The sequence below is a fragment of the Hyperolius riggenbachi genome, chromosome 3, assembly GCF_040937935.1.
Source record: "Hyperolius riggenbachi isolate aHypRig1 chromosome 3, aHypRig1.pri, whole genome shotgun sequence".
NCBI classification, from domain to species: domain Eukaryota; kingdom Metazoa; phylum Chordata; class Amphibia; order Anura; family Hyperoliidae; genus Hyperolius; species Hyperolius riggenbachi.
In genome coordinates, this window is record NC_090648.1 from 490,124,602 (window position 1) to 490,145,057 (window position 20,456).

Consider the following 20,456-nt stretch of genomic DNA (forward strand, 5'->3'; position numbering starts at 1 on the left):
AGAGAGAGGTGACCTCCCTACAATAGACCAACGCCAAACCTCGGATTCCAGGCAAAAAAAAAAAAGAGAAAAAAATAGGTAAGGCAATCTGTATGTGGGTTAATTTACTATTAAAGGACCCTTATCGTGAAAATTGTAAAACTTAAAATACATGTAAACACATACAAATAAAAAAGTACGCTTCTTCCCGAGTAAAAAGAGCGATCAATTATTTTTCTCCTATCTTGTTGCCACTTACAGTGGGTTGTAGAAATCTGACAGAACTTGACAGGTTTTGGACTAGTCCATCTTCTCATGGGGGATTTTCAAGGGTTTTCTTTATTTTTCAAAAGCACTTTCTGGATGGCAGTTGCTCCGTCCAACTGCTAAAAAACTGTGCAGCAATCAGGCAGGCTGGGCAATATCTTTATATAAATCATTTTCAAGGAGTGTATTTATAAAGAATAAAGGCCATGCTGAGAAACCCCCATGAAGAGATGGATTAGACCATACAAGTCAAACTCGCGTTAGGTTTGTCCCACTCTAGACAACTAGAGAAGCTATATTGGAGGGTAAGCCCTAGATTACCAGGGAAGCCATATGGGGAGGGGGGCAGCCCTAGATGCCAGGGAACTGTACAGGTGAAGGAGGGGGCCCACTAAACACCAGGAAACTGTATAGGGGAGGGGGGGTTGCTATTAGACACCAGGGAACTTTATAAGGGAGAGAGGTGGGCAGTAGACATTGAGGTTGGCCCACGACTTGGTCCCAGAGCTCAATTTCGGCCCACTTCGTATTTGAGTTCGACACCCCTGGATCAAAACCTGTCGCTTCTGTCAGATTTCCACTACCTACTGTAAGTGACAGCAACATAGGAGAAAAGTAATTTATGGCTCATTTTATTCTGGAAGAAACATACTTCTAATGTGTATGTGTTTACATATATTATACATTTTACAATTTTTCACGATAGTGGTCCTTTAAGTCATACAGAAAAAGAAAATATCCTCTGTTTTGTGGTGTGAGCCATTTAATTGACTGGATTATAATTAAAATAAAAATTCAGCTCCTTCCGCGCAGCTAGAATTAATTCAGTCACCGCCGTCTGCTTGGCTTCGCGCATTTCCCATTTGGATAAGGCGCGGCGGAGAAGATGAAAAAAAAGAGACTTGTCAGGGTATTTCGAGAAACAAAGCCAGTACGTTCCAATCGCGCTCGAGGAGTGATGTTCCTTTGAGCTGGTTCCTCAGAAAGAACACGTCGAAAAATTGGCTCTTTCATGAGGCTTTTGGTTCGGAAGAAAAAAAATGATAGAAACCACCTCGGGCTATTCTGAGCTGCTCTGATTACTACGGTAAAGCTGCCCCTCCGGGGTGCCGCCACAGATATTGTTTGTGACGGTCTGCGATATCTTCATTTAGCTGCACAGTGACCCTGTACTGAGGAGGGAGTTACTAAAGGATGCTCCTCCGGGTTCTGCATTAGTATGGTGGATCAACCGGGATATGTGAGGGAGCAGGCTGGTATTATACTTTATTTTCTGGTTGAACTCGATGGACGTATGTCTTTTTTCAACCTAAATAACTATGTAACTATGTATGAAGTATTGACTAAGGTCAGGGTCAGCATACTCCCCAACCGTCCTGTTTTCGCCGGGACTGTCCCGATTTGGGGGGGCCCTCCTGCTATCCCACGCTGCCCCCCTTATGTCCCGGCCGCTGGGGAGAGAGGGGGAAAAAACTGATCGAGGCACCAGCCCCGGGGATGCGGTATGCGGGATGGATGGCCCCCATTACATTTCTCCCTCCTAATGTGCCCCCAGTGTCCCCCCCCCTACTTGCAGAGTAAAGTGTGCAGCGGAACGGGCTGTCATTCAATCTTACCATTGCCTCTCCCTGTGTACCGGGATCTCATCTGGTCTTCTCGGCTCCCTGCTTCCTGTGACGTCACAGGAAGCAGGAAGCCGAGAAGTGGGGGATCCCGGTACGCACGGAGAGGCAATGGTAAGATTGAATGACAGCCCGCTCCGCTGCGCATTTTACTCTGCAGGCAGATGAGACACTGGGGGCACATTAGGAGGGAGGGAGAAATTTAAAGGCGGCCATGCATCCCGCATACCGCATCCCCGGGGCTGGTGCCTCGATCAGTTTTTTTCTCGCCTCATCCGCACCCAAGGGCACCCTCACGGTCCTCCCCCTTCGGGAGTAATATTAATATTTGTATAGCAATATTAATTAAAATAAACATTTCTTTAAAAAAAACTTTTTGGTGGGCGTGACTGGCCCCCCATTGGTTAGGGGTGTGGCCTAAGTGTCCCGCTTTCTGTAATGAAAATGTTGGGAGGTATGGGCACTGCCATTAAGGTAATGGGGGCTATTCCACCACTGCGGAGGCCCCACACCCCTGGATCCCCCTGGGTGGTCCCTCCCCCACTGCACATGAGTCCCTGGTGGTCCCCATAGGATGTGTGGTTAGCTGAACGAAACCAAAATGCACTATGCTATCGGCGTTGTGTAGTGTCTTTCAAACTACACCTGAGTGCACTTGAGCATTGAGTGAAAGGCGGTTGTGTGAGCCTCCAACCTATGGGTAGACTCCCACACTTCCTGCTGCATTCTGGGTAGGTGGTCATGTGGGCGTCTCCCACCAATCGGAAGTGCCCAACACAAGTGTATGGGCACCCGCAAAAAAAGCAGAGGCGGCCACCGAGACAGCAGTTTAAATTAAAAACTCTGAAAGTTGTATATATTGCCTGTTACCCACTCTCCAAATTATTTCTGTTGGGAGGAGACAACCCTGGGGAAAGGGGGGGTGGTAAAGATATGGAAAATGCACATGGAAAAGGGGGCTGCACATGAAATGAAAGAGGGGCTGCTGTACGTGAATGATACACATATGCACATGGAATGGGAGGGGCCTACAGTACATGTATTTTACACATGGAAGAGGGGGCTGCACATGGAATTGGAGGGGGGCTACTGTACATGGATGATATACATGGAAGAGGGGGCGGCATATGGAATGGGAGGGGACTGCCGTACATGGATGATACACATGGAGGAGGGGGCTGCATATGGAATGGAAGGGGCTGCTGTACATGGATGTTACACATGGAAGAGGGGGCTGCACATGGAATGGGAGGGGACTGCCGTACATGGATGATACACATGGAAGAGGGAGCTGCACATGGAATGGGAGGGGGGCTGCTGCACATGGTTATGGAACCACAAGAGGTTTACCTAGGGATGGGATACATCAAATAAAAATACAAAAGTCTACTGTGCGCGCAAACTCTAATCTCTGGGATGCAAAGTATCTATTTCCGCTGCCACTATTTATACTATGTATCGTTTACCTTTTTTGTTTAATTTCGTGTCCATAGATGGGCATAGCCATATAGGCCCAATTACTTACGTTCTTCAACTGTACTTAATAGGTCTGTTTTTAGAGGACATTACTTAGTGAAAATTACACTATACATTTTCTCTGCAGGCCTTTGAACACGAGACGGATGTATATGTCAAGTGTAATGGCTCGCACAAGCCGCCGTGATGAAGGTTATTCGCGTGCGGCGCAGCGGACCGCCTGACATACGAGAGCCTCTTGTCTGGGTTTAGCCTAGGCATTGACACGCTATCATTAGGCTGTCAGCGAGGCCCCCGCTTTGTGGAGCGACATAGGAAAGGTTGCGGCGCACACAATGGTAATGCGCGCTGCGTGCGCTGAGCAGCCTTGCGTGCTGCGATCCATTGCATTGACTCCCTTTCATCTGATGGGTAGGTTTTCATTAGGTAGATTGTAATAAATTGGCATTCAATTATTGTCCGCTGCTGTATGGTCCGGGATGAAGACTTTTTTCTTGTATTTCAAACAAGCCATGCTTTTTTATAATTGGCCATCAACAAACTGGCACCTATAGATCTGTAGAGCAACTGGGGGGCCTTTTACAGCAAGTCTGTTGTTCAGAGAAAGGTGTACAAGAGACAGAAGCAGCAGGGCCGGTCGTAGACTTTTTGCTGCCTGAGGCAGACTTGTGAGGATGATCAACCGCCGCCCCCCCCCCCCCTCCCTTTTGGAGTGATCACACAGCATAAAAACAATTTACTCTACTTCATTTAATGTTCTCACATGACATGCTGCAGCTCATCACAATAGCACACTGGCTGGCTGTGACAAACATATTGCTCAACTTCAGCCACTCCATTCCTCCTCAGTCAGGACAGCAGTGCCACCCCCCCCCCCCCCCACTCTGCTGTGCAAGTCAAACCAAACACTGCTGTTCTCCTGCCTCCCCCCGCCTCACTCACTGTCAGACTCCTCACACAGCACAACAAGCTGCTTTTCCCCAGTGATGCTCTCCTGTCTCCGCCCTCCTCACTCACTGTCAGACTCCTCACACAGCACAACAAGCTGCTTTTCCCCAATGCTGCTCTCCTGCCTCCCCCCTCCTCACTCACTGTCAGACTCCTCACACAGCACAACAAGCTGCTTTTCCCCAATGATGACCTCTTCACCTCGCTCTCCTCCCGCTTCTCCTCCTACTCTGACTGCATGCTGTTAGTGTACACACACTACAAATATGCTGCCCCTGTAATCTCTGCGCCTGATGCAATTGTTTCACCTGTCTTCATGAGAGAACCGGCACTGAGAAGCAGCTAATCAGGAGTGTACGTGTGCTGCTGTACATCGTCTGAAGCAGCAGAAGCCCTGAAGGAAATGGAGGTGTTCCATGTTCGATGTCCCCTAAATTCAACAATGGGGTATGGGGGTGTTTCATTGTCCAGGGCTGCTATCAGAAATGTCTAGGCCCCATACTGGGAAAACCTACTCGGGTCCCACTTATTCCCCTTACCTCCTATATTTTAGGATTTATTACATTTAAAGTGGATTATTCTCACTGCAGTGACTGAGCAGCACTCACAGGCCCGGATTTACATCACAGGAGCCTATAGGCATAGATGTCCTGGCTCCCTAGACTCCGCCCTCCATGGACCTGCAACCCCCCACTGAACTGCACCACAAGTGTTCTGGCTGGCCCCGCTGTCACTTCTCCCTTACTTCGCTTGCCTGCCATCAGAGCCGGATTTGTACTCTTTATCGCCCTGGGTCACTGTCACCAGCCGCTCCCCTTCAGTATAGGTAGCGAGATGACCCCTCCCCTCTTCCCTCTAGTATAGGTAGCCTGATGACACCCCCAGTATAGGTAAGCAGATGACTCCTCCCCTTTCCTTCCAGTATAGGTAGCCGGATGACACCCCCAGTATAGGTAAGCAGATGACTCCTCCCCTTTCTTTCCAGTATAGGTAGCCGGATGACCCCTCCCCCTTACCTCTAGTGTACGTAGCCAGATGACTCCTCCCCTTTCCCTCTAGTATAGGTAGCCAGATCACTCCCTTAATCCCTCCCCGCCGACCCCCCACCCCCCTTTTTCAGTACAGATAGCCAGCTCCCCTTCACGCTGCAGAAGCCATCTGTGTCACTCATTTCTCTGCCCGTCTCCAGTGCAGAAGCTTCCTCTCCATCTCCAATGCTGCCCAAGTCCATAGCCGGCCACAATGCAAACGTGCACAAAGAGCAAGGTGGCTGCTGCACAGGCTGCTGGCAGCAGAGTACCGAGGTCAGGCGCTCGCCTGATCTCCCTGCATTGCAGCATTTGCAAGCTTACAAATGCTGCACCAGTTTAGCCTGCTGCTTTGGTGCCCTTGCTCCTCTGTAACCCTAGGCCATGGCCTAGATGGCCTTGGCCTAAATCCGGCCCTGCCTGTCATAGGTATCTACAGGTGCCCCTTAGTATTAGGTAGCCAGAGCTATCCTCAGTATTAAGTAGCTAGAGGTGCCCTTAAGTATTAGGTAGCTAGAAATGCCCCCGACTGAAGGGAGATCTGGTCAGTGGAATCCCGAGACCCAGGTGAGTAACCTCTCATTTATACTCCATTCAGGACTATGCGTAGGCAGGGTGGGAGGGAGGCACTTGGGGAGGGTAGTGATCCAACTTTCCATCATCAGACGCCAGCAGGCACGTGCCTACAGTGCCTTATGGTAAATCCGGCCCTGAGCGCTCACAAACGCACTGCATGCAGCATTTTCTCAGCAATTGGGGTGCGATTCATCGAAATGAGAATGGCAAGGCACAAGCATGGCAAAATCACAAAAATTCACAATGAAAATCGGACTGCCGAGGCGAACACAGCCACACCCACTGACAGTCTGTACATGGGGCTTGATTCACTAAACCGTGATAAAGCAAATATCACATCTTATCAAAGATATAACACCTTATCAAAGTTAACACGCCTTATCAGAGTTATCGAGCTCTACGAACCCGCAGGGGCTCAGGGCAGAACGAGTGCCATTGCCAATTAGTAGGCATAAGTTTGTAGCGCTCGCTATGCTATTCTGATAAGGCGTGTTAAGTTTGATAAAGTGTGATATCTTTGATAAGGTGTATTAACCGGTTCAGCACCGCAGTGCAGAAAATCTCATGCATCCGAGCAACGTTCACCTCCCATTCATTCGCCAATAACTTTATTGCTACTTATCACAATGAATTGATCTATATCTTGTTTTTTCCGCCACTAATTAGGCTTTCTTTGGGTAGTACATTTTGCTAAGAATAATTTTTTTAGAAATCCGATTTAACAGGAAGATTAAGAAAGAAATGAAAAAAATCATTATTTCTCAGTTTTTGGCCATTATAGTTTGAAATTAATATACGCTACTGTAATTAAAACTCATGCATTTTATTTGCCCATCTATCCCGGTTATTACACCGTTTAAATGATGTCCCTATCACAATGTATGGCGCCGATATTTTATTTAGAAATGAAGGTGCATTTTTTCAATTTGCGTCCATCACTAGTTACAAGCTTATAATTTAAAAGAATATAACAACATACTCTCTTGACATGCATATTTAAAAAGTTCAGACCCTTGGGTAACTATTTATGTTGTTGTTTTTTTTTAATTGTATTTTTTTTTTCCCTTAATAAAAAAATGTATGTGAGTAATTTTTGGTGTGGGAGGGAAACAGCCAATGTTAAATGTAAAACAAGATGATTGTTTATTGAAAAATGTATGTGGGTGCAGTTTACTATTACAGTCAAAAAAGTCCTGGATGCGAATGAACGATCTCGCATCCAGGAACTAAAAGAACAAGGAGAGGTTTCCTGGGGGGGGCAGAAATACCGCGCTCTCTCAATAGAAAGCGTCGGTTTTCCTGTGGGGAAGTTAGATCGGTGAATGGGAATTGTATTCCCATTCACTGATCGGGGGGCTAGTGGCGGGTGGCGGGAGCGTGCACGGCAGCGCACGCGGGAGCTCGCTCGATAGCGCGCACCACGCGGCGGCAGCAGAACCTATCTGGATGAACTTACTCGTCCAGATAGCCCGAACTGGATATTTGAGTTATCACGGTTTAGTGAATCAAGCCCATTCTGTGACAGACATGCAACTGGGGCTCGTGTTTGTGGCATTGTTCACCGGGCCCCAGATTCACTCGGGCCCCATACTGCAGTCCCACCTGTGATGCCCTGAAGGCGGCCCTGTCATTATGCCTAAAAGCAAAGAGTTTTGTTCCAGTGCCCTCGAATGCAAAGATGGGATATTCTAGAGTCCCTAAATGCAAAGATGGGGACGTTCCAGTGACCACAAATACAAATTCAGGGGTGATCTGGTGCCTTTATAAAAGAACTGTAACTCCATCTCAGTCAGTAGCCAATGAGAAATAGTTACAATATATTTAGTAGATCATCAAACGTCTGAATGGCTGATATTATGGTGAAACCCCTCCCACAGTGTGATGTCATGACCATGGCCCTGACAGTTTCCTGTCTGTGAACCGTGTTGCATCATGGGAAATAACGGCTGTTGACAACTGCCAAGCAAGCAATATCTCCCTCTTTGCATATACAGTAAATATATAATAACCTTTTAGCCTATCACATTGTTAGTGATGTGTTTATAGATAAGGGCAGTTGGCGCTGTTTTTTTCATGTCTGCCAGCAATAAAGATGATGACCACGGTGGATCAAACAACAGTTATAACATTTATTAGATCATCAGTAAAAAATAGTAAAAAGTATGACAGCATGCAAGCTAATGCGTTTCTGACCCCCACCGGGTCCTTAGTCGTAGCTCATATGTTCATTACAGGTGTGTCCTTAAATACCAAGAGACCACGCCCTCTCACCAGACCTAAGTAGGTGGATTCAATTATTCTTAAAGGGCAATTACCCACAGGTGGGAGGGGAGCAGACTTCAGTGTATTTCACATTATATTACATAAAATAATACATATACGCAGACATTTTAAAAATGTATTTATTTTTTTCCCCCTGCTACTATCTTTCGATTAAGTTCCTGTTGGGGTCACACTTATCGGCTTTCATACGCGTTTTCTGCACAGAAAAACTGACTTCAACTGAGAACTCATGTTAATCAATAAGCAAGGTCACACTTTAATGCAGATTTCGCACGCAGAAAAAAAACTGACATCTTGCGCAATTTGTCAGTTTTCTCTATAAATTACATTAGCTGCTGTAAGGCAGGGGTCACACTTGTCTTTCAGTTTTCTGCAAAGTGTAGAAAACTGAAAGACAAGTGTGACCCCTGTAAATGTTTTAATTCAAGGATGGGGGTTTTCCTTGTTTTGGTGCCCCTAAATATAGTATCAAACTGAAAGTCCAGGTTAGCACACCAGTTCAGGGTGCAGAATGCTTCAATTCACTGCTTCATAAGCACATGAACATGACAATTGTTTCGGGGCCACAGCGGATCCCCTTCTTCAGATAGTGCAAACAAACGCAACACATCTGTACTACGTGTCCCTAAATATAAAGATGAGGGCATTGCAGAGCCTCTAAATGCAAAGATGGTCTGTGCCATGCCCACTCCTGTTAGCTTCAGCAGTATATCTACTAACAGGCTGCACAAGTAAGCAGTATGTCTACTAACAGACTGCACAAGTAAGCAGTATGTCTACTAACAGGCTGCACAAGTAAGCAGTATGTCTACTAACAGGCTGCACAAGTAAGCAGTATGTCTACTAACAGGCTGCACAAGTAAGCAGTATGTCTACTAACAGGCTGCACAAGTAAGCAGTATGTCTACTAACAGGCTGCACAAGGAAGCAGTATGTCTACTAACAGGCTGCACAAGGAAGCAGTATGTCTACTAACAGACTGCAAAAGTAAGCAGTATGTCTACTAACAGGCTGCACAAGTAAGCAGTATGTCTACTAACAGGCTGCACAAGAAAGCAGTATGTCTACTAACAGGCTGCACAAGGAAGCAGTATATATACTAACAGGCTGCACAATGAAGCAGTATATTTACTAACAGGCTGCACAATGAAGCAGTATATCTACTAACAGGCTGCACAAGTAAGCAGTATGTCTACTAACAGGCTGCACAAGGAAGCAGTATGTCTACTAACAGGCTGCACAAGTAAGCAGTATATCTACTAACAGGCTGCACAAGTAAGCAGTATGTCTACTAACAGGCTGCACAAGTAAGCAGTATGTCTACTAACAGGCTGCACAAGTAAGCAGTATGTCTACTAACAGGCTGCACAAGTAAGCAGTATGTCTACTAACAGGCTGCACAAGTAAGCAGTATGTCTACTAACAGGCTGCACAAGTAAGCAGTATGTCTACTAACAGGCTGCACAAGTAAGCAGTATGTCTACTAACAGGCTGCACAAGGAAGCAGTATGTCTACTAACAGGTAGTGTTGGGCGAACAGTGTTCGCCACTGTTCGGGTTCTGCAGAACATCACCCTGTTCGGGTGATGTTCGGGTTCGGCCGAACACCTGATGGTGTTCGGCCAAACTGTTCGGCCATATGGCCGAACTAAGAGCGCATGGCTAGCGCTCTGGTTTGCAGAGATGTAGGGAACCCATCTTTGGAGCCCAAGTCTAACAATATGTCTTCTACCTGCATGAGACATTTCGTGAGATTCAGACGTTGCTAACGGCCATTGCTGCGATTTATGTACGTCAGACTCGCCACCATTGAAATTGCCCAAATAAACAGGTTTTGTGACCCTAGGCTATGACCTCTTCGGCCTAGGACTGCATTGAACGCGACCCACGCATTGTGCGCATTCTGGACAACACCAATTACTGGGTTTATACCCTTCTGGATCCAACGTACAAACACAATGTTCCAAAACTGCTTGAAGAAAGAGCCAGACAGGTCAAAATGGAAGAATACCAGCAGGCCCTTGTGGAGACTTTAGAGAGGAGATTGACATCCTCCCCCTCCTCTAGCCAGTTGTACGCCGACAGACTGACTTCCGCAAACCCAGGACGACCAGGAGGGCAGCAAACAACACAAGCCGCAGCTAGTGCCCAAAAGGGAATGGTATCGGCAGTGTCCTTGGAGTGGGAACATTTTCTGACACCCATGCAGCAGCACACAGAACAGCAAGCGTGCAGATCCACCTCCAACACCGATCGCCTGGAGAAGATGGTCAAGGACTACATGTCAGATGGCGTAGCTGTGTTGAACAATCCATCTGCACCCTTCAACTATTGGGTATCGAAGCTAGACACCTGGCACAAACTGGCAATGTACGCAATAGAGGTGCTGGCTTGCCCGGCAGCCAGCGTTATGTCGGAACGCTGTTTCAGTGCTGCCGGAGGCATCGTCACAGATCGGCGGCGTATCCGCCTCTCCACAGAAAATGCAGACCGTCTGACTCAAATTAAAATGAATCAATCCTGGATTGGAAACGACTACGCAACACTCCCGGACCCCAACCAAGTAACATGAACAATGAACATCTGTGATGGGTTAGCGTTTCCGGTCCCTGTTTATTGAACCTCTCATCTGTATTACATTTATGACTGCATGGCGACAAAATGCAAATTGCTATCCGCACGCTTCTTGTCCTCATGCAGGGCCTGGGTTGTTGTGTCTCAAAGCGTGGCCTTCTCCTCCTGCGCCACCCTCCTCCTGTTCCATCACGTGTGCTGCTGCTGGGTTAGCGTTACCGGTCCCTTTTCCTGGAACCTCTTATATGTATTACATTTATGACTGCATGCCGACAAAAAGCATGTTACCTGTGCAAAGAAAACAGACATTTCCCGCATTTAAAAGACAGTTTTCTCTTTGAAACTTTAAAATCGATTTTCTCAAAAACTATAAGCTCTTTTTGCTAAATTTTTTTTCCTCTTGTACCCACTCCCAAGGTGCACATACCCTGTAAATTTGGGGTATGTAGCATATAAGGAGGCTTTACAAAGCACGAAAGTTCGGGTCCCCATTGACTTCCATTATGTTCGGAGTTCGGGTCGAACACCCGAACATCGCGGCCATGTTCGGCCTGTTCGGCCCGAACCCGAACATCTAGATGTTCGCCCAACACTACTAACAGGGTGCACAAGTAAGCAGTATGTCTACTAACAGGCTGCACAAGTAAGCAGTATGTCTACTAACAGGCTGCACAAGGAAGCAGTATGTCTACTAACAGACTGCACAAGTAAGCAGTATGTCTACTAACAGGCTGCACAAGTAAGCAGTATGTCTACTAACAGGCTGCACAAGGAAGCAGTATGTCTACTAACAGGGTGCACAAGTAAGCAGTATGTCTACTAACAGGCTGCACAAGGAAGCAGTATGTCTACTAACAGGCTGCACAAGGAAGCAGTATGTCTACTAACAGACTGCACAAGTAAGCAGTATATATACTAACAGACTGCACAAGGAAGCAGTATATATACTAACAGGCTGCACAATGAAGCAGTATATTTACTAACAGGCTGCACAAGTAAGCAGTATATCTAATAACAGGCTGCACAAGTAAGCAGTATGTCTACTAACAGGCTGCACAAGAAAGCAGTATGTCTACTAACAGGCTGCACAAGGAAGCAGTATATATACTAACAGGCTGCACAATGAAGCAGTATATTTACTAACAGGCTGCACAAGTAAGCAGTATATCTACTAACAGGCTGCACAAGTAAGCAGTATGTCTACTAACAGGCTGCACAAGGAAGCAGTATATCTGCTAATAGGCTGCACAAGGAAGCAGTATATCTGCTAACAGGCAGCACAAGTAAGCAGTATGTCTACTAACAGGCTGCACAAGTAAGCAGTATGTCTACTAACAGACTGCACAAGTAAGCAGCATGTCTACTAACAGACTGCACAAGTAAGCAGTATGTCTACTAACAGGCTGCACAAGTAAGCAGTATATCTACTAACAGGCTGCACAAGTAAGCAGTATGTCTACTAACAGGCTGCACAAGTAAGCAGTATGTCTACTAACAGACTGCACAAGTAAGCAGTATGTCTACTAACAGGCTGCACAAGTAAGCAGTATGTCTACTAACAGGCTGCACAAGTAAGCAGTATGTCTACTAACAGGGTGCACAAGTAAGCAATATGTCTACTAACAGGCTGCACAAGTAAGCAGTATGTCTACTAACAGGATGCACAAGTAAGCGCTACCGCAAAACACATTAACAGTGACACATACTTTTCATTGACTGCATGCTTCCCTGAATGTGATTCAATGCAAAATGGAGTGTGAATGCATTAACAGGACTGATGGGTCCCTCCCACCCTGCTTCTGACTGGAGTGCATCATCCTGCTGGTCATAATGCAAGAGGGCGGGGCACAGACTCAACTCTCTGAGAAGATTGCAGCCTACAGCACACCTAGGGCTTGATTCACAAAAGGGTTCTAACTTACTTAGCACCCCTAAAAGTCCCTTAGCACGCCTAAAGCGTTTTTTAGGACGCGCAAAGTTTAGTGCTGCGCGCGAAACGTCGCACCGGGTATGGTTTAGGGGCACTCAGTGCAATGGTTTAGTCGCACCCGGTGCAACGTTTCACGCGCATCGCACAGCGCTAAATTTTGTGCGCGATTAATAAAAGCTTTGGGCGTGCTAACTGAGTTAGCACCCTTCTGTGAATCGAGCCCAAAGAGGCCTGCACAGGAAGTGGTTGATTTCACATCTCCTAATGAAGGAGTTCCTCTATATAGCAATCCCTGCCACGTATGGCTGCACAGATCCATGGAAACGTATTCCCCTGGTTAGTCTTTACCGTTATGCTTTTCTCATTGAAGCCTCTAAAATATGTTTTTTTTTCATCTTATATGCAGCTATTTATTTTCAGTGAAGGAGCTCTCCTGGCTTTATTGATGGCTTTCCGGTTTCCCGGCGTCCTAGATCTGGCCCGATAACCAGCCAAACCTGTTCCAGCCATTACTTATCTCCTTATTTGCATAATTATTAATTGCCTGCTTCTCCTCCCCATCTGCTGCCGGATTCTATAAGCAAGATGCTATAGAGGCTGAAAATAGCAGCTTGTGCGCTGACAGGCGGGGGAGCGGTACAGCGTTTGGTGCTGGAGTACTCGGGCATTGTGGGTAAGAACACATGACTAAAGATGCCCATTAACACTACGGTTTTAGGAGAACGATCATATTATCGATCAGTTTATTCAGACTGCATTGTACAGGGAACTTGGTGGGCACAATCCATCCTGAATGATAGCATCAGAGCAGGATTATCTACCGGGCAACCTAGGCAGGTGCTTGGGGCCTAGTGGGTGTCAAGGGGCCACTTGCCATCTTCTTTGAACTCTCTTCACCTCATATTGCCAAAAGGACCACAAGGGGGCTCCAAATCGGTGGATTTGGGGCCACCTTGCCAAGGGCCCCCATTATCGATTGTCTTCTTAAAGAGAAACCGTAACCAAGAATTGAACTTCATCCCAATCAGTTGCTGATATCCCCTTTCCCTTGAGAAATCTTTTCCTTTTCACAAACAGATCATCAGGGGGCTCTGTATGTCTGATATTGTGGTGAAACCCCTCCCACAGTGTGATGTCAGGACCATGGTCCTGACATCACACTGTGGGAGCCTTGTTGCATTGTGGGAAATAACAGCTGATTACAGCCGTTTCCAACTGCCAAAAAATCAAGCAGCATCTCCTTCCACTGACATCACCTGCCAGCAGTAAAAATATCACCACGTATGATAAATGTCAGAATGTAAATCAGGGAGAGGAAAGATTTTACAATGGGTAAACACTGACTAAATCATTTATACATAGTTATTGTAAAAATGAATCGCTTTTTCATTACATTTGTTTCACTGGAGTTCCTCTTTAAAGGACTACTGTAGTGGGGTTGGGGGAAAAAGAGTTGAACTTACCCGGGGCTTCTAATGGTCCCCCACAGACATCCAGCCACTCACCGATGCTCCAGTCCCCAACTCCGGTTGACTTCTGGAATCTCCGACTTTAAAGTCCGAAAACCACTGCACCTGCGCGGTTGTGTCCTCGCTCCCGCTGACGCCACCAGCCTGCACAGTGCACTCCTGGTGACATCAGCGGGAGCGAGGGCACGGCACCGCAGGAGCAATGGTTTTCCGACTTTTTAGTCGGAAATTCCAGAAGTGAACCGGAGGCGTGCTGATCTCTTTGGCTGCAGTACTCACTGAATCACACACCTGTAACAAGCATGCAGCTAATCCAGTCTGACTTCAGTCAGAGCACCTGATCTGCATGCTTGTTCAGGGGCTGTGGATAAAAGTATTAGAGACACAGGATGAGCAGGAGAGTCAGGCAACCGGTACTATTTTAAAAGGAAAAATCCATATTCTCTTTAGTTTAGGTTCCCTTTAAATTCCCAGGTACACCTTAGCTAGTTGACGGTTTTTGCTGTACATTCTATGTCCTAAAAAGTGCTGCTATAGGTTCTTGGACATAGAATTTACATTCCGGAATAATATAGCCACCACCGATGCCGCACATGCATTTGCAGGCTCCTGTCTAAAAGTGAATGATTGCTGCTATAGAAAATAGCAGCAATCAATCAATAAAGTTAGGCAAAACAAAAATAAGTTTTACACGTTTGAAAAAAAAAATGTAAGTGACAAGGTCACAGTAAAGTGTTTTTCTTTTTTTCAGTTAAGTTTTAACCTTTACTCAGCCTCTCCTATTAAAGAGAGTCGGAAGCCTCAAAAAATACCTGTTTTACTTGACATTCCTCTTCAGCATTAATGCCATAGCTGAAACGACGCATCCCAGCGGCTGAATGCTCAATTAATACCCCCAAAATCCCAGACCAAAATTCCACGACTTTCCAGGCCGTGGATTTTGCTGCAAGGGGAGGCAGAGCTTTGTGCAGTAGCTCTTCCTCTGCTCGCATCAATCTGCGCTGATCGTCGCCTCTCCCCGCCCCTCTCAGTGAAAGATGACTGAGGGGGGCGGGAGGAGGCGGAGATCCGCGCAGGTTGACACGAGTAGAGGCAGAGCTACTGCACAAAAGCTTTGCCTCTTCCAGGAAGGAGCCTCGAAATTTGCCCTGGGGATTTCTGGGGTATTAATTGAGCGTTCAACCGCAGGGATGTGACGTTTCAGCTATGGCCTTAATGCTGAAGAGGACTGTCTTTATTCTTTAACACCATTGTTAATACCTGTAATATTTGGAGGTCTAGTGTGCTCCTACCTCTCCCCTCACAGTAGTCCCTGGAGTTCTAGTTCCCCTCCCCCTTATAACTTTCCCTGGTGACATAGTGTCCCCCCCCAACACAGTAGTCCCTGGTAGTCTTGTGACAGGGGCAATGCCTAGATACAAGCAAGGCAAGCCCCTGTTTGTTGCCTTACTTTAGAGGGGGCCTCGCTCTCCCTGGCTGGCTGCCCTGTTCTCTGTGGCCCCCGAACCCTTCTACCACCCGTAGCTCACATGCCCAAATCCAGTGCCAAATCTCTCATCAGAACTGCCTTAATTTTTCATGGCATTCTTCAGAGATTTTTGGCCCATTTTGACATGATAGCATCACGCAGTTTGCCCCGCCCACATCATGTCATGGCGACGCCCAATTTTGCCACGGCATGCAAAACTCACCTCTCCCTTTGTTTAGGGGCCACGGCTATTTTTCACTACTAAAATCTTGGCAGCACTGGCCCCATTCCCATATACATTAGCTTTTCCAAGTGTCTTAGTGGTCCATCTATGCAGCGATCAGCACAGGAAACAATGATATCCATTCCAGTGCTTGTCTTTTGTCTGTTGTCCCTCTACCTGCAAACCATGGCACTGCCCCATTCAGATTGTGCATGGGCTAGATGGGAATAGAGAGGAGGCGGAAGGGCGTGGCAGCTTGCAGCTCACACCACTGATTTGTGGGATCAACCATTTGAGGTATCATCAGGGAGACACGACGCCGACGCACCCATTATTATGGGAGGGAAGCTGGGATTTCACAAGGTGGGACGTGGGACAGACTGCTTGAATTAGGATAGTTCCAGCGAAATCGGGATGGTATGTGCTAAAAAATTACTTTGTAGGTTAAGAAGGAAAGTTATCTCCCAGGGGAAATATTGATTGAATCGGATCCAGGGTGTGAATCCCTCCATCTGCCTCTAGAGGGCGTAACCTGACAGAAGCTCCTCCCAGTGACATCACCATACACTATATATACATTACGTACGGTTCGGAAAAGCGAGAGTTACCTTTTGAAGACATTACCAGGAGAAACAAGATGAGGGCTTTGAGGCAGCGGCTGACCCAACTAGTCATCCTTTTCTTCTCATCTGTCCACTAGAGAATCACCTGGAAGAGAATAGAAAAGAATGAATGTGGATAACGTGTAAGTAATATTTAAAAGTCAACCTCACACTGTCTGGCTAAAGTCATACTATACAGACAGTAGAACATCACAGTAGTCATCAGTATGCATACAGGTTACATAATTAGCCCTTTAGTAGCCAATTTATTTAGAGGCTCGGAAGTGCTCCAGGCCAATTTACTTTAGCACTTTTTTTATTTCGTATTTGTTACATTTGCTTGCTACTAAATAATACTGCTGCAATGTGTATTTATGGTCACTAGGGGGCAGTGTGAGACAATAACAGAGGACTTCTGCTTTCAGTTTCTATATTTTCTGCTAGCAGAGAGAGATCAAAGTATGCCAAGATATTTATAGCAGAAGGAAATCTGCCAACTGAGGTCATAAGCAGTGCACTTATCTCAAATGAGATACGGTACCTCTATCAAAGCTACTAATGGGATAATAGGAATAGTCATTATGAAATGAGAGATTTCATTTTGAGATGATGCAAATTTTATGGAAATGCAGCAGTGTTTGATTGGGGAAGAGCTTGGCAGTGGCAGGAGTGTGGAGTGGCTGAACCTCCAGGCAAGGAGGTCCAGGCCTAGCAATGTAATCTGCTGTTCTCAGCAGCCTTGACACCAGTTTCCTGTCATGTGATTCTCTGCAAAATCTCTTGGGATAAAACTCCATATTAGCATAAGAAAAAAAAATCATCCAATAAGAAATTACTTATTTAGCTTACCTATCCTGTTGAACTCACTGTCAGATTTAAGAGAAATGTGATGGGAAAAAAAGAAAATAATATTTCTGCTGCTTTCCAGCTGTTTTTTATAATGCCAAAAGTAACATTACTTCTGTCCTTTTCTTTTTTTTTTCCTTTTTTTTAACTCAGCTCAGTGTTAATTTTCCCTTCCTACTGCCACAACTTACTGTCCCCCCCACAGCAAAAATCACCTTAACAACAGGCTTGGCATCACTGTATAAACTCTTTAAAGAAAGGCGGCGATTCAATTACCTTCTGTTCATAGTGTCATTATCTTATATGAAATAGGAGGCTTTCTGTTATTTGCTTGCTGGGATAAGCTTGTTACTGTAGCTAAAAAACCAAACAAACAAAAACTTCCCTCAGCCCCGCTGGAACTGCACACAGTTCCTGCAGTTAGGCAAAGGCAATCAGACCAGGTCAGCCTTTCTCAACTTTTTACCCTGGAGGAACCCTGCAAATAACTTTTGGATCTCAAGGAAGCCCTGAAAACATTTTTTTTTGATCTTGAGGAACCCCTGCATTTATTTTGCAGGTGGTATGGTCTTTAAAAGTAGGTGAGGCTGTTTATTTCACTACCCCCCTATTACAGTGCCACGCATTTTAGTGTCTTCTTATCCTAGTGCTTTTTTATTAATGTGCTTATTATTATTCTGACCCCCAATTTAGTGCTTCTTTTTACAGCACCCCCTATTATAGTGTGCTCTGATACTTCCCCTATGATGGGGGGAAATGCCCAGGAACCCCTGCAGAGTACTCAAGAACCCTGGTTGTGAAAGCTTGTACCAGGTAAAAAGAAAAAATAAATTAGGGAACATATACAGAACTATTTTAGAAAAATAAAAGGGGTTAACATATATTTTTGGGGCACTAACTCTTTTTTGGCAATTTTTTATTTTTTGGATGTTACGACCCCCTTTAAGGTCACAAAGGACCAAAACGGGTATAAACTAAAAAGAAGTGTGCTAACACCTATCCACACACAATCTGAAAGGGCAATATTTTTATTTTTTCGGACATGTCCTCTAACACACTAGATTCTCACTTTAAGTAACAGCGTTGTGCGGCGGACGGAGGAGCCGAGGCTGTCGATGAGTAGATTTATTCCTGTAGTATCATGCTTTGGCGCGGTGCCTGTTTCGAGTTTTATTTTCCCAAATACGGGAGTCACACAACAGAGTGACTCATTGTTTAACAACACGAGATCCGTCCAGGAAGCATCCTCGGGCGGATGGCAAAAACAAGCCGACTACATGATTGTTCCGTGTTTATTGTGAGAAAACAGCGATTACTCGCAGCTTGTATGGAAGGGTGGTCTCGTTACCCTGGCATTGGCCGCTCCAAAGACCTTCTCATACTAAAGCTTAAAGTGAATCTCCGGACTAAAAATCTACTCAGCGGAACTGAAAAGGCTTGGTGTTTCTTTAACAGTTTGACAGCATCAGAACTTTGTTTTTCTTACCAAAGCATCATTTTTAGCTGCATTTCTAGCTAAGCTCTACCCATCAAAGAAAAAAAGCCCAGGCTTTTTTTCCCTGATGCTGTGCAGAGCATGATGGGATTTCCTATGTTATTCACGTTGCCTAGCAACTGGGAGAGGTGCTCAAGACACAGGACAGTTGGAACTGTGTCTCATGCTCCCTGTCACCTCCTTTCAACCAAAAAGATGGCTGCAATCATGAAATCAAACAGTTGCCTGTTCTTTTAACCACTTGAGGACCCACCCTCTACCCCCCCTTAAGGACCAGCGCTGTTTGATGGGATCTGTGCTGGGTGGGCTCTGCAGCCCCCAGCACAGATCAGAGGGCACGCAGAGCGATCAGATCGCCCCCCTTTTTCCCCCCTATGGGGATGATGTGCAGGGGGGGGTCTGATCGCTCCTGCTGGTGGCATGTTGCGGGGGGGCACCTCAAAGCCCCCCTCCGCGGCGACATTCCCTCCCCCTCCCTCTCCTACCTGTCCCCCCAGTGATCCGGGCTGCACAGGACGCTATCCGTCCTGTGCAGCCAGTGACAGGACGTCCTCTGTCACATGGCGGCGATCCCCGGCCGCTGATTGGCCGGGGATCGCCGATCTGCCTTACGGCGCTGCTGCGCAGCAGCGCCGTACAATGTTAACAAAGCGGATTATTTCCGCTTGTGTTTACATTTAGCCTGCGAGCCGCCATCGGCGGCCCGCAGGCTATTCACGGAGCCCCCCGCCGTGATTTGACAGGAAGCAGCCGCTCGTGCGAGCGGCTGCTTCCTAATTAATCAGCCTGCAGCTGGCGACGCAGTACTGCGTCGCTGGTCCTGCAGCTGCCACTTTGCCGACGCACGGTATAAGCGTGCGGTCGGCAAGTGGTTAAACCAGTGTGGGTAAGAGATTATATTACCTATCTATTTTAATTAACATAACTAATGTAACTTAATGACAGTATGTTTGTTTAGGCTGGAGTTCCTCTTTAAAGTGTACCCGAGCCGACATGTGACATGATGAAATAAACATGTGTCTGTGCACTTTACAGTGCAAATCATATTAACCACTTGAGGACCACAGGTTTATACCCCCCTAGTGACCAGGCGATTTTTTACAATTCAGCACTCTGCAGCTTTAACAATTTATTGCTCGGCCATACAACTTACCACCAAAATGAATTTTACCTCCTTTTCTTGCCACTAATAGAGGATTTTTTTGATGATCTCTGATTGCTGCTGTGATTTTTTGTATATTATTAATTTTAAAACATATTTTTTTTCAAATAAATTTTTTTTTTCCCCTCCCTCTCCCTCCCACCTGAATTGGCCCTGACTGCTCTCCGTATACAACATTCCACTCTCATAGGCATCAGCCTATGAGAGGGATTAGATTGTGAGCCAATCAGAGGGACAGCTAAGTGAAAGGGCTGTCCCCTGTACAGCGCTGTGCTAGATCGCAGCGCTGTACAAATGTTTATTAGCTTTTTTTTTATTAGATTGCAGCCTGCCAGCTCTGATCGTGGCTGGCAGGCTGCTAACGGATCCCTGCTATCTTTACGAGCAGTGAATGCACTCGCTGCAGAGCCATACAACTTAGCACACATGAATCCTCCCCCTTTTCTGCCCACCAAAAGAGCTTTATGTAGGTGGGCTCTGATCGCTACTGAGATTTTTTTTTTTGTTT

The 20,456-nt window shown here is 46.2% G+C and overlaps 1 protein-coding gene across 3 annotated transcripts in view; it reads right to left on the reverse strand.

The window, feature by feature from the left end:
• The window catches only part of SHISAL1 (shisa like 1), a 196,692-nt gene that overhangs the window by 69,991 nt on the left and 106,245 nt on the right, over positions 1-20,456 (reverse strand). For all 3 annotated transcript variants that reach the window (XM_068278190.1, XM_068278188.1, XM_068278189.1), the window contains exon 2: positions 16,452-16,551. In XM_068278190.1, the coding sequence (XP_068134291.1) occupies positions 16,452-16,518 (67 nt within the window). In that variant the 5' untranslated portion in view covers positions 16,519-16,551. The remainder of the gene's footprint in view (positions 1-16,451; positions 16,552-20,456) is intronic.